At 42.4% G+C, this 15,695-nt stretch overlaps 1 protein-coding gene across 1 annotated transcript in view; it reads left to right on the top strand.

Moving 5' to 3' along the window:
- The window catches only part of col9a1b (collagen, type IX, alpha 1b), a 118,751-nt gene that overhangs the window by 53,190 nt on the left and 49,866 nt on the right, over positions 1 to 15,695 (top strand). Inside the window, exons 23-24 of the mRNA XM_067983708.1 lie at positions 11,283 to 11,336; positions 12,715 to 12,786. Of these exons, the coding sequence (XP_067839809.1) occupies positions 11,283 to 11,336; positions 12,715 to 12,786 (126 nt within the window). The remainder of the gene's footprint in view (positions 1 to 11,282; positions 11,337 to 12,714; positions 12,787 to 15,695) is intronic.

The following is a 15,695-nucleotide window of genomic DNA, read 5'->3' on the forward strand; positions in this document are numbered from 1 at the left end:
AATCCCCTGTGTCCTAGACCATTATGCATCCACATAACAACAATGCTCCCCCAGGAATTAGGTGAAACCTCACCATATACCTACCACAGAAAACTTCTCAGACCCTACCTATTTGATCATGCCATTGGTCACGACCCCAACTGCTCTACCACATCTTGGTGTACAATTATTTTTTGCCTCTGTGAAGCTCTTAGGCAAGCCTTGTTATGTTAACATCACTATATAGGTGCAAATAGGTAGGTTTCGAGAATGTTTTGAAGGAGGGGAGAGATAGCAAGGCAGAGGATTTTAGGGAGAGCATTCCAGAGTGTGGCACCGAGACACCTGAAGGTTGCTGGTACAAACACCCATCTCTATAGCTGATTGCTGTCCCCTCCTTGAATTACCAGAGGGCCTGCTAAATTTAACCAACAGGCAATTAACTGAGCTGACTACAAAGACTCTTAAATAAGACTCGACCTAACACATGTCTCTGCTGAAGCAAAATATGGTAAATCTGTGGGGATAGACAAGCGTACATTTTGTATAAAATCAAGGACCACAGATGTGTAGGAATCAATGGATCGGGAATACCATCCCCACCAGTAGCTTCAAGGAGGCAAATAAGCAAACAGGGACTAGGCACACAGTTGCACGTCCAGCAAAGGTTGGCCCTACCCTGCTACATGACACTAAAAAAGTAAATCTGTATAATCAACTTGTGATTAGAACAACTGTTTACATGTATCAAGTGTAATGGTGACATTTATCCGTTGCCTGCAGTTAGGGAAACCAATTGGTCTGACGCCTTTTTCTGGAGGCCTGTGAAACACCAAGCCCCTCGTCCTCAGACACCCAAACCATCTCTCAGTGACAAAAATCTACCTCAGAAATATGACCTGACAAATTGCCTTGACCTTTAATCATGCTCTGTTCCCAGTTGACATAATCAGGCTAACAAAAATCCAAGGTATATGCTTGCAAATGCTGTGCGAAAAGCATACTGCACAATCAAAGAAAGATATTAACTCATAAAATATGAATGTGTACAGTGGCTGCCTAGATTACGTATATGAATAACACGTGTAACTTTTCTTTCCTGTTTTATTTTTTTAAAAATAAAGTATAATATATAGAAATATATGAAAGTTACAACATGGCAACAGACTATTTGGCCCAACCAATCAGAGTTGGTGTTCATCCGCCATGCGAGCAAACAGCCCAAATCACATTTACCCATCCTGTTCCCACATCCCTTCGTCCTTTTTTCCTTCAGTCCCTATCCAATCTCATCTTGAATGTTGACGTAGTTTCTGTCTCAATCACTAACCCTGGAAATGAATTCCACAGCCTCACAACTCTCTGTGTAAAGAAGATTGTCTTGCTCTCCATTCTAAATCTTACATTTAATCTGGTATCTCTGACCCTTCATTCCAGACCCCTCAACTATAGTGTGGAACCCAATACTGCACACAGTCCTCTAACTGAGGTCTTATCGAAGGTTTTATATTGGCTCATCATTACCTCTTTGCTGTTATATTCTATATTCTGTGATAAAACTTTGAATTCCATTAGTTAAGTTTTTAACGGCCTTATCAGCTTGCCTTTAATGTCCTGTGAACCTGTACCACTAAATCCCTCGGCTCGTCCACAGTTCCAAACCTACTTCCATTCAGAGTATAATTACTGCTGTTATTTTTTTACCAAAATGTATTGCCACACATTGACTGACACTTTTTAGCCCATTCCTTATTTCATCAATACCCCTTTGCAGCTTCCTTTGGTTTTCTAAAGTATTAACTGTGCCTCCTATTTTGGTATCATCTGCAAATTTCCACGCCACTCCCTCTAGGTACGAGGTGGTGTATCTGATGCACTAATTTAGGTGACGTTATAAGGGATCTCACGATAGGTAGTGCAATATTAGAATTTTTTTTTCTGGGCAAAAAGGTCTCCTTAAATAAACTGCATCATATGTGGTGAACATACAAAATTGACGAGCAGGAAAAGACCAGCTGGTCCATCAAGCCTGCCCCACACTGTGATGACCAGAGCATCGTGACTAGACACTTCCACTCCGTCCCCCCCTCAGTCATGTAACCTCCAGGGAGAGGCAAAAAAAATGTTCTTACACAACGTTATCTACATAGGCATAAAAACAAAGTTAATATTTCTTCGATTGTCCAGGCATCATTCCACCCCCACCCAACCCGCCACTGTGGAGACTAAAACATTAGTCAGGGAGCATGGAACAATCTGAATGTTTGATGGAGTGATTTGGAGAGGTTTAGCTGTCAGTCTGTTTTCATATCTCGCCTTTTCCTTACCTGTAATCAGGAGAAGAACTGGGGCTCCATTGTACCAGTTGTAGCAATTCAGTTCTGATAAAAACCCAATTATTTTATAACAGAGGCTTGCTTTGTAAAAGCCTAAAAAAAAGGCCTGGAGAATGTTTGGCATTGCTGGAAGGTGCACAAGTCTCTTCTGTGTCAGTGGAAAGAGTTGGATTGTGAAATTAGAACAGTGGGAGGATTTTATAAACTTGAAACTTGACGGCGTGGCCAGAAACTAGCTTTTGATCATTGTGAATTGTTTGATTCACATTTCCGACTGTAAACAGAAAATTGAGAGAGAGGTCAGGGCTGGCTTTGCTTTGTGCCACATTCTTTTTTTTAAAAAGGTGGTGTTTCTGCTGGTATTAAATCCTGACGGGCTCCAAATGCAAATTTCTGGCACTTGAATTAGTGTAGCTGCCACCAACCCATCATAAAACATGACGGCCTTGTTAAAATATTAGACAGAGGTCATTAAAACATTTACCTGCCAGTACATCTCAGTGCAACTTAACCCCAGTAACATTTCGTGATTAAGGGGAAGCTACATGAGGGAGAAAGGAGTAGAAGGATATGCTGATAGGGTTAGATGAAGTAGGATGGGAGGAGGCTCGTGAGGAGCATAAACACTGGCATGGACCAATTGGGCCGAATGGCCTGTTTCTGTGCTGTAAATTCCATGTCATTCTATGTGATGGTGTGCTACACCTTTTAGTTCATGTGATTCAGGACTTAATGAAACAGGAGCCACAGCGACTGATAAAAATACCTAGCTATGGAAGGAGTGTCTTTGTGTGATATAGTTACTGCCATTGGGTATCGATAAACTTACAAGCACATTTTTTGACTCATTAATCAGATCGTACTATAAGCAAGCAAACTTCATTGTATGGAATGCAAGTCCAGTATAAAATGGAGAATATCTGGTGGGATAATCCCAATCCTAGTGCTCGTTATTATAACTAATGAAGAAACTAGAGATAGGTGCCACCAGTCATGAAATTGAAAGTCATTTTCCAACTTTACGCAGTGAATTTACTTTGCATTCATTGCCAAGATTTTGTAAGCTGTACTTAAGAATTTTATCTTATTGCTGCATCTGCCATAAGGGAGGGGCCCAGTGATGTCCCCTAGCAGAAAGCTGTGAGTTCCTAAATTACGCTGCCGACTGCTGTTGTGATCGTCTCCTCACCCACTGGCCTCAGCTGTCTTCAGCAGTTGGCGTTCTTGGCAAGATTAACTGGCGCTGCACAATTGATATGCCTGCTTCCCCCATGATCCCAGCCACTGGACCCGAGACAGCGCTGGCCAAAAGTAGTCCCTTGACACCAACCGTGGTGAGATGAGCACTAACGGCCACTTCCATCTGTGCTGATGAGGAGCATGTTTAGACGGACAGATTATGTCTTGATTTTAAAGAGAACAGCGTTTCAGAGGCTGCGGGCAGGATTGCCGGAGGTGAGCATGTACCATCTCTAGCGCTTACCTCTGTGACTGGGGGGGGGGGGGGCGGTATTTGGTGTTGGGAGATCATTTCTGGCTAACTCCCTCAGCTCTGTTATGGGCCCAGTGGAAAGACAGAAGAGAAAATTATATTCCTCAGAATCGAGTACTGGACAATGTTAAAATGAAAAGTACGTTGGGATTATATTCAGCGTTTGAAATAATGGTGGTAATGAGATATGCATAACATAGAATTTACAGCACAGAAACAGGCCATTCGGCCCAACTGGTCTGTGTAAATGATGGCTACAGTCTATTTGGCTGACTTGATGTAATCTGATTAGACAAGAGTGTTTGTGGTTGAAGGCAGACGTGTTCTCAGCATGACTCTGCGGCATAGAAACTCGGACCCTAAAAGAGTGGTTGAAAGCAATTCGAGTAGAATTTTTGGAATGAAGTGTTCATGAGAAATACTAAAGCAGACAGCAGCTGGGACAAACTGAAATGATTCCTGACTAAATGTGAAGAAAACAAAGTTGCTTCATAAAACGAATGGCAATTCTGATAAAGCTGACTCTTAGATAGTTGGAGTGAAGAGGATCAATAGGCCTTTCAAAAAAGAGATTATATGAATAATGGAACAGAATGTACTGAACGGGCAGTCAACAAAATTACGAGAAGGTTGATAACAGATGGTTTATGGTGCCAAAAACAGGTCTGTCCTTGTCTGGGTGGCTCTTCTTGAATCATCCTTGCACTGCTGGACAAGGTACACAAAAGGTTTGCTGTCTGATAGGCAATCCTACTGCCACCTATAGCCTGCAATCTCTCTGCCTCCCAACGCAACCTTTTGTGTTTTACTCCTCAGTGCTCTTCTGAACTTTCCTTTCTTATTCCTCTTGAGGTCCAAGTGCACTGTCCTACTCAGTCTTCCTGTGTTGATTATCAAAGCTCATCTATCCCAACTTACCCTGTACTAGGACCTCAAAATTGTAGAACGCCATACCTCCCTCAGTCTTCCCTTCCTCCTATAATTTACAGGCTTTTAAGAAAGGTAGGAACTTGCATTTATATAGCATCTTTCATATTCTATTGATATCCCAAAACAATAGAATGCTTTTGAAGTGTAGCCATTGTTATTATGTGGACAAATGCACAGCCAACCTGTGCACAGCAAGGTCCCACAAACAGCACACAAATGAATGACCAGATAATCTGTTTTTGGTGGTATTGGTTGAGAGAGCAGTGTTGGCCACAATACCAGAACTCCCCACTCTTTTTGAAATAATGCTATGGGATCTTTAACGTGCACCTGAGATTGCAGACAGGGCCTTGGTTTAACTTCTCATTGGAAAGATAGCTTCCCTGACAATGCAGCACTCCCTCAGTACCTCAGTGGTGTCAGCTTACATTATGGGCTTGAAACAGTAGTGGGTTTGAAGCCAGTATCTTCTGACTCAAAGGCAAGAATGTTGCCAACTGAGCCAAGCTGACACTTGAAAAAACAAGCTTAGCAGTGCCTAAGCACCACTTTCTGATTTAGTCTGTCTTCTCTCCTACTCTTCTAATGTCCTGCATTATGGGCCTCGACCTTTATTGAGGTTTCTCATTATAAACACAAAAAACAAAGAGGTTGATTACAAGGAATTCACCACTACTACTATTTTGCATATTGTTTTTTCATCAAATCACTTAGCTGACTGTTCAAAGGTTACTGTAGTTTATATTCTGTGGTTCTAGACCTGAAAAATTGGAAACTTATAATATAAATGTAATAAAAATTTATATCAGTGTTTAACGGCAGATTCTAAATACCACTGTGAATTTAGCACTAAATCCAATTGGAAAATCTTCCTTCAGACCAGTATTAAATTATGCAGGCTTTCTAATCAAATATGAACTGCATATGAACCTTACAGTTCAACAACATACAAACAGTGATGGACAGGAAAAGACCCTCTGGTCCCACACAACTATCGATGCATTGTGCATCACAATATATAGATTCCTCTCCCCACCCGAAAGCCATGTGATTTTTTTTTTCCTTACTCCAGACTTGACGGTACATGTTCTACACTTAGCTCACTCCATATAATAAAATCTCTCTGGGCAGAGTCACATTACCCGGAGTTTAAAACTTTACTTTCCCAGTCTGTAGAGAAGCCAAACGATCCACTGAAATATGTTTGTAATCTTCTCGGAGGCATAAGAGCAAGGGAATAGGATAAATACTTGAAGGGGAAAAAATTGCAGGGCTATGGGGAAAGAGCAGGGGAGTGGGACTAATTGGATAGCTTTTTCAAATGACCTCCACCTGTGTTGTATAATTCTATAATTAGCTAAAATTACTTGGCCTGCAACCATGAGTTGATTCATTAACGTAATCACCAGTGCTGTCATTGAAAAGAAATACTAGACAGTTCTATAACTAATTCCGCAGCGACTTGTGTGTGAGAATCCTATGTAGACTGAGTTCAGAATCCAGCTAGTATTTTAAAACCTCAATGTATTTCATGCCTCAGGACTTTTGTTTCACAGTGAGTTAATGTGGAACCCCTACTGTTGCCATGGACCTTTCTAACTGAAGAAGAAAAATCATGAGTGACATGGCTGGTTATTTAGTTGACCACCCAATGAAGTTATTAGCAGTGGCATAACTGGCCTTGAGTGATTAGCATCATGCTGGTTCTATTTCATAATTAAACACCAATTAGAACTTGTAAAGATGATTTATGGGATAGTTTATAATCCTCAGCAACAATGTTTTATTTACTCCATAAAATGTAAAGACTATTGGACATCTCTGGGCCTTTCAGCACTGACATCCTGTATAAAGTATACAAGCATTATATTTTCAAAGTGAAGAATAATCAAATTACAATGTCTAATTCATGCCTCACACACACAAACATACATATATATATAAAAGATTGTATTTGAGCACTTCTATAACCGCATACGTACCAACAGGTTTGATATTTAAATTGCCTTCAAGATACTCATTGGAAATTAGTATCTCGATTGCTTTTACAAGAGCCCTTTAGCAACAGTGAATCTACGAAGATATTTAGTGCTGAGGATTTACATACTGGTGCAGTGATGGAGAGCTTATCGCACAGTGCCATGGAGGGAGGGAACGCAGGTTTGATTCCTCTGTCCCACTCAGTCCTTGATCCCGTCGCTCTGGCGGATTGTCTGGATAATTAAAAAACTGAAGCTAAATTTTCAGAGCAACAGCAACTTTCACACAAGTAACCGCGAAAGGGCTCACACCCTAACGAGTCAAGACTCCATACCTGCAGACGGCCACAGGATCACAAGATAATTACAGATGGGGAAGTCCACTCAGTCCATCTGAATTCATTCATCTAGCAAGACCTTCCCATTACAGCGCATAATTGTTTCTTCAATGATTCCTGGGTTTTCACCTGCACTACTCAATCTGAAAGTCTATTCTATGTGTTGATCATTCTTTTTTGTGAAGAAGAACTTTCTGATATCGGTCTTAAATTTAGTTTGAACTGGTTTGAACTCTTAGACACTGCATGCATTGGATCCAGGGTAGAGGTTCCTCAACTCTCTTTGAACAAATTATTTTCACCCTGAATTCAGAGGAGAAATCTATGCTGCATTTGTGTGGCATTTCCATTCCCAGCTATCCTTTTGCCTCTCCAAGTAAGACTGCCAACTTAATGCCGGTTTGTGTTGTGGACATATGGCACAAGGAACTGGTTTAAGACTCGCCAAAGTAACCAGACTTTGGCCAACAGAAAAATAAGATTTTTACTCCATTGGTCTGAGATGGATTCAAACCTTAGTCCAGAGGTGAAAGAAAGCTGAAAGGTGAGATGTTAAACCAATGCCCTGCTGTCTCTTCTCGTAGTTCAGGTGGATGTTAAAGATCCCATGGCAGTATTTGAAGAACAGGAGTTCTCCCAGTGTCAATGGTCAACATGTTCCTTCAACCAATAGCACCAAAATAAACAGATTAACTGGACGAGATTATCACGAAGGTAAACGGATCAAAACTAGACCTGAAATCTGGATGTTACTAGCTGGAGCTCCAAGAAGTGAACTGCTCTACTATAATGTTTACAATACGCATTGGTTTGAAGCAGTACGAGCAGAGATATTTTGTCGTACCATCCAACAAGTTAATGAAGCAATTCCAGGAGCCTTGGATGTAAGCGATGATATTCGAATATGTAGACCCCCTCAGCAAAACATGACACACCTCTTTATAGAGTTCTTCACAAGTTACAAGAAAGGGGTCTTGCACTCACACCTGAGAAATGTGAAGTTGGTAAAGAGCATTGAGGATATTTTGGCCTAGTCTTCACAAAGTAAGGAATGTCATCTGACCCCAAGAAATTCAACATAATCCACAATGCTGCAGCCTCAAGTAACCTGTCAGAAGTCTGCATTCTTATAGGCATGGATACGTACTGTTGCCATTTTATTTCCAATTTGGCTACAATTACAGAGCTATTTTGAAAACTAACAACTAAAGATAGCATCTTCCAATTGGGAAGACAAGTATAATCTACCCTATTTCAGATTGAGCAAGTGCTATCTACTCAACAATGGCTTTATTTGATAATAGTTGGCCAAGGAAGATCTCTGTTGATAACCTGTGGACATAGGAGCCATCCTTATTCAAAAAGGTCTAGTTGCCCCAAGATCTTCTATCATTATAAAGTTCATTCCCTCAATTCTACAGAGCAATGCTAAAGCCAGATCGAGTATGAAGTATTGGCAATTATGTGGGCTGTGCCACACTTTCAACAATAATGGTTGACAATTTATGGCATTTACAGATCACTTACTCTTCAACTCTTAGTCCAAACCTTCGCCTTGATTCCAACACTGGTTGCTGAAAGTCTTATGATCGCCAGCTATCGCAATGGATCCATTAGTCCTGTCGACCACGTATCTGGATCCAGATGCTGCCACAAGTCAGTATTCAAAGATAGCTGAAGAATTCATTAATTTTGGAGCTCAACATTCCACAACCAAAGCAATCACATGCGCTGATACTTGCATGCTATACAGAAGGGTCTTGCAGTGAAAGCAGCTGTACAGAGATTAAGCACTAATCAATGGCACAAGTTGAAAGCAGCCTACAACAACTTAGATTTATGTAGTGCCTTTAACATGATAAAACTTCCCAAGGCGCTTCACAGGAGTGTTATCAGTCAAAAATTTGACTCCGAGCTACATGAGTTATTAGGTTGGGCTTGGTCAAAGAGGTAGGTTTTATGGAGTGTCTTAAAGGAAGAGAGAGAGGTAGAGAGATGGAGAGGTTTGGGGAGGGTTTAGAGCTTATAGCCTAGACAACCGAAGGCAAGGCCACCAGTGGAGGGCAGAAGGAAATCAGGGATGCACAAGAGGCCAGAATTGGAGCAACGTAGCATCCTCGGAGGGTTGTAGGGCTGGAGATTGTTACAGAGATAGGGAGGGGCAAGGCTATGGAGGGAATTGAAGATGTGGATGAGATTTCGAGGTGTTGCTGGACTGGGAGCCAATGTAGGTTAGTGAGCACGGGGTGATGGGTGAATGGAGCCCACCAGCAGTTATGGCTGGTTCACCATGAGCTATCTGACACTGAAGACCATATCATTTTATATTGTAAACATATGGTCATCCCAACAGAGTCACGGGATCCATAAATATCTCCTACCTACATTGGCCAACAATTGATAGTTAGAATCAAAGTGTGGTTCTCAGGTATGGGTCATAAGGTGGAGAAGTTATTAAAGGATGATCAACTGTTAGGTGTCAACTGTTCAATACAGAGCATCACTCATCATGTCAGATCTACCTGAACATCCGTGAAATAGAGTTAGTGTTGATTGCTGTGGACCTTTTACATCAGGAGCCTCTCTAAATAATGGTGGATGATTTCTCCCAATTTCCAGTCACTGAAGTAAACAAGTCTACAGTGTATAGAGCGACTATTCCACATCTAGTCAAAATCTTTGGAGTAGGTGGAATTCTAGAGGAATTACAATCAGGCAATGGATTTCCATTCCACAGTTAAGAATTCCAGCAGTTTGCAGAACATTTTGGATATCGCCACCATCTAATCACACCGGAAGGGCTAGCACTGGGGCTGAAAGATTCATGAGAATCATCAGAAAGTGCATCCAAATTGTTCAGTTGGGCATTTACCTTTGGGCGGTTACAACGTTGGCATTCCACCATAACTACCACGTGATTCTTCACTACCATGGGTGAAGCAGAAATTGAGAATCACAGTGCCTCAACCTATCACATCCATGTGAAGGGATGAGATGATGAGATCATGAAGAACGATCACAATGCTGAGGTAAATATGAAGGAGTATACAGGTCAAAAAAGTTAATGACCACGTCCCAGTGAAAAATTTTAAGTGAGGAAATCTAAAACTCTCCGACAGACCACTTGTCTACAATGTAATTCAAAGACTCAGTTCTGCTATAAGTGCTCAAAAAGGCTCCAATTAAATTACCAGAAATGTATCTTTCTTCAAGTGATAGCATCATAGAAATCTCATTATATCGTGCAGGCCGAACAGGATATTGATTTTAGTGGTTATGATGCAGGCATTGATATCCAGAATCAAGCACCACCCACTCGCATTCTCAGAACGGCTTAGAGAGTTAAATCATCAGGACAGGTTGCATAAACTTGACTTGTATGCCCTAGAGATAGGAGATCGAGGTGTGATCTGATTGAGGTGTTGAAAGGATTTGATCGGGTAGATATGGAGAAACTATTTCCTCTGGTGGGAGAATCAGGAACAAGGCGACATTATCTTAAAATTAGAACCAGTCCAGTCAGGAGCAAAATCAGGAAGCACTTTTTCCACACAAAGGGTAGTGGAAATTTGGAACTCTCTCCCCCAAAAAGGTTGTGGATGCTGGGGGTCAATTGGAGCTTGCAGGACTGTGATCGATAGATTTTTGTTGGGTAAGGGTATCAAGGGTTATGGAGCAAAGGCAGGAAAATGGAGTTGAGGTGCAGATCATTCATGATCTAATTGAATGACGGAGCAGGCCCAAGAGGCAGAATGGCCAACTCCTGATCCTATGTTCCTTGAGAAACAGGAGACCCTGTCTTACCTGAAGGACTATGTTACATGTTATATTTTAGAAAGACTGGTTATTTGTTTAAAAAATAGATATGCTAAGAGTCTATCTTAAAGGAAAGAGGGGATATAGAGAATCCAGAAACTAGAAGGAGGATTAGGACTTTACTGTTGGAACAATAACCAGTGGTGATAGAATCACTTGTAACAACTAAGGACTTCCTGAAAATCCATAACCAGTTAATGTTTAAAGCAGGGAGTGATGAGTGAAATATTTTCAGTATAGTGTTCATTGATGTATTATCTCGTATTTTTATAGTTAAGACATGAACCTCATTAAATTCAACCTTAATGTGTATTCTTAAGTTACTTCATGTTCTCAACAGATAAACTCTTATCCCACAATGTAAATCATTGAGAAACTCACCACTACATTTCTTTGTTTCTGATTTGTAAAGGGTAACAGAGGTGAAGGAGGTGCTGTTGGACCCTCAGGCCCACCAGGCCCACTTGTAAGTATTTTCTTGAACTTTTTAGACACAAACCTTGCTAATGTATGTATATGTTTGTGTAATCTTTGTTCCTGTGCATTATATGGTGTCGGCTGGGTCAATAATGTTCTGTGCAATATTAACAACAAACACTCTAATGGGTTTGTATGAACGTCCTTTTCGACTACATTATTGAAGGTGTCAATCTATTTAAAATAATCAGGTTAATGCTGCCAATAAAACAGCGTAAGATGAATTTCATTTGAATGTGTTAAAGGTTTTATTTATTACAACTGTCGTACTGCTCGATTTCAATCTAATGAAATGTTAATTAAAATAAATTATTGCTTCAGATCAGAGTATTCATTTTAAGTTTCATTATAGTCCTTTACTTGCAAGTATTGATACTGTATTATGGGGTATTTATTAATAATAATGGATAATATTGAAAATGGCAAGTCAGTGAAGATCATTAAAATAAAAGTTTTGATCTTAGGGCATCATCATAGGACAGGTACTGGTTTCATCCGTGGGACAGGCAGACCTAAGTTAGATCTCTGGCTCGCAGTTGTTTTCCACCCAGGGACAACAGAACTTTGCTGAATGGCATCTGAATGTTAGTTGAATCCAAACTTCAGGACAGAGCTGATGTTGACCACTGGCTGCTTGCCAACAATTAAAACAAAGTTTAGAATGTTCCCAGTTGATACCAATGTTTTAAATGTGGCTTTGCGTCGGTCTGCATCCAGTGTGAAACGCAGTTGATGTGAGACTATCCACTGGATGTAATCTCACATCTCATGCTTAAGAAAGTTTTGGGTGACTTTGCACCCAGATTATACCACACAGGTCGTGTTGGTGCAAAGGCAAAATTGCTTTTTGATCAATGCAAACTGCGTATTATAACTGGAACCATTAACGCGTGGTTTTATATTGCTAAAGTAAAGGAAGAACTATATTGCATGTAGCTCCTGGAAGTAAGGGACAAGCCCCATCAATGCCTCTTTTTAATCCTTGCTAGACACTATTTACACAGTAACAGTAGAACCATAGCACAGGAGACTGAGCTGAAAGAGCTCACTGTTACTGAGGAATTCAAACCACAGAAAGAAAAAAAAGTCACGTAAAAGTGAGCTAAAGCAGACGAGGTCAGAAAGACTGCTTCTCTTGAAGAGTAGTGCTTCTTAAATGTTAAAATATATTTCAAATAAATTCAAACTAGAAAATTAAAAGTCTAACACAATATACTTCTGTTCATTCAGATAATGATGTAAAAAGGAAATAAATGAGAAATATCAAGTTTTGCAGTAATGATATCTCTAATTCTAAACGCTGGGTGTTATTTCCAATCCAAATATTTTATTCCATGTCTTATTGTTCCTCCTTCTGAATTTTGTAGGGTGGCAAGGGTGATATTGGCTACCCTGGTCTTCCAGGTCCCAATGGTCTGCCTGGTGGTAAAGGTGACAGGGTAAGAAACATTTCTTTGTACCCGGGTTCAGTAGCAAATCAAAACCACAAGAAGCCATTCAACATGCTATGTTATGTTTCAATTGTGATTCAAAACTGTACAGTTATAGGGATTGAAAGAGAGACAGAGCAATGGGGGAGGGAGGGGGGAGTGTGTGTGTGTGTGAGAGAGAGAGAGAGATAGACAGACAGAAAGCCCAAGAGCACTGAGCTATCATTATTGCTCACAGCAGTTTTAATTTCTTGTTCAGTGTGCAATGCTGGATTTTCACTGGAAAGTACATTGTTTAAATGAGGATTTGTGTTGGTTTTTATAGTAAAAAAATCCATGAAAATTACATTTCAGTGAAAGTGAATGCAAGGAATTACAAATCTAATATTGGGGCCAAAATTCTTATTTTTGTCAGAAGTGCAGAGTTGCCCGATTTTTTGTTGAGCTAAATCAACCATTAATAGCAAAGTTGCACAAATGTATATTTTTGTAACATTCACTGGGACTGGGAGAAAAAATATCAGTCAATCATAATGCACAAGCAATAAGGATTCTTTCATGCTTCTCAGTGAGCTACACATTAGTGTATCTGTTGGAACCACATGGTAGTTCAAACCATAGACGTTTGCAGCACAGGAGGCCATTCGGCCCATCGTGCCTGTGCCGGCTCTTTGGAAGAGCTATTCAATTAGTCCCACTCCCCTGCCCTTACCCCATAGCCTTGCAAAAATTTTCTCCTTCAAGTATTTATCCAAATCCCTTTTGAAGGTTACAATTGAATCTGCTTCCACCACCCTTTCAGGCAGTGCATTCCAGATCATTACAACTCGCTGCGTAAACATTTTTGTCCTCATGTCGCCTCTGGTTCTTTTGCCAATTACCTTAAATCCGAGTCCTCTGGTTACCGACCCTTCTACCACTGGAAACAGTTTCTTCTTATTTACTCTATCAAAACTGTTCATGATTTTGAACACCTCTGTCAAATCTCACCTGAACCTTCTCTGCTCTGAGGAGAACAACCCCAGCTTCTCCAGTCTCCCCACATAACTGAAGTCCCTCATCCCTGGTACCATTCCAGTAAATCTCCTCTGCACTCTCTCTAAGGCCTTGACATCCTTCCTAAAATGTGTTGTCCAGAATTGGCCACAATACTCCAACTGAGGCCTAATCAGAGTTTTATAAAGGTTTGGCACTGTCCTGCTTTCTCCCATAGCCCTGTGCTTTCTACTGCTTTGAATGCTTATTTATTGTTCCCTTCAAAGATGCAATGGTCTACGCCTCACCTACTCCCTGTGGCTAAGCATTCCATGCGTCGACAACCATCTGCAAAGAAATTTCTCTTAACCTACCTCCTTACTCTGTTAGTGGTGGTAAACTATCCCTCCTCATCCTTCTCGACCTGTCTGCGGCCTTTGACACGGTTGACCCCACTATCCTCCTCCAACCAGCCTCTCCTCCGTCGCCCAGCTGGGTGGGACTACGCTTGCCTGGTTCCATTCTTATCTATCGAGTTACAGCCAGAGAATCACCTGAAATGGCTTCTCCTCCCACTCCTGCACTGTTACCTCTGGAGTCCCCCAAGGATCTATCCTTGGCCCCCTCCTATTTCTCATCTACATGCTGCCCCTCGGCCACATCATCCGAAAACAAAACGTCACATTCCACATGTATGCCAACGACATCCAGCTCTACCTTACAACCGCCTCCCTCGACCCCTCCACTGTCTCTCGTTAGTCACATTGCTTGTCCGACATCCAGTACTGGATGAGCAAAAAGTTCCTCCAACTAAATATTGGGAAGACTGAAGCCAATGGGCATGACTTCAAATGGGAAAAATGGGTGGGTTGGGGGCGGGGGGGGGGGGGGGGGGGGGGGGCAGTAAAAAATTTTAAAAATCTAAAACCCGTCCCCAACCCGCCTCCAACCCGCCCACTTCCGGTTTTCATGGCACCTCGACGAGGGGCGGGCGACCAACCCGCTCTTAGGAGGCGGGTCGATCAGTAAAATCTTTCATGGAGGCTCTGGGCCTTCATTTTGACAGATTTTTTGTATTTATCTCCTGGGGGCCGGGATTCCTGAGCCTCCTACTTCACGACTCGTGAGAGGAGGCGAGAAGGCCCGAAACTGCAGGTAAGTGCCTTTATAGCACAGCTTGTGGGCCCGGAGGAGCAGGAGTGCTTCCCCCAGGCCCAACAAACCTACCTGCAGTGACCACCTCCCCGCCACGATCTCTGACCCCACCCCCATGCTCTCCGACCCCCGTGATGACCCCCGACCCCGAACCCCCCGTGACTGAGCCCCCCGACCCCAACCCCCCCCTGATGACTGAGCCCTGATGACCAACCCCCTAGTGACTGAGCCCCCTGATCCCCCCACTGACTGAGCCTCCTGATGACTGAACCCTCGATGACTGAACCCTCCGACCCCTTCAATGACTGAGCCTCCTGATGACTGAGCCCCCCCCGAACCTCCCAATGACTGAGCCCCCCGATTACTGAACTCTCCGATGACAGAGCCACGCCACCCTGACCCCCCCAATGACTGAGCCCCCCGATGACTGAACTCCCCCACCCCCGCCCGATGAACAAGCTCCCCGATGACTGAACTCCCCGATGGCTAAACCGCTCGATCCCCCCCCCCCACCGATGACTGAACCCCCCAATGACTGAACCCCTTGACCGTCCCGATGAAACCCACCTCCCCAATCACCGTAGGATTCCTGATGGGTTTCCCGTCAGGAATTCCCCCCCACCCCCCATGCCCCCCACCCCCGATAAAATCATGCCCATTGTCTTTATTCCCCACTGCAAATTCCAATCCTTAGCCACCGACTCCATCCCTCTCCCTGGCCACTGTCTGAGGCTGAACCAGACTGTTTGCAACCTTGGCGTCCTATTTGACCCTGAGCTGAGCTTCCG

Source organism: Heptranchias perlo, chromosome 5, assembly GCF_035084215.1.
Source record: "Heptranchias perlo isolate sHepPer1 chromosome 5, sHepPer1.hap1, whole genome shotgun sequence".
In the NCBI taxonomy this organism is placed as follows: domain Eukaryota; kingdom Metazoa; phylum Chordata; class Chondrichthyes; order Hexanchiformes; family Hexanchidae; genus Heptranchias; species Heptranchias perlo.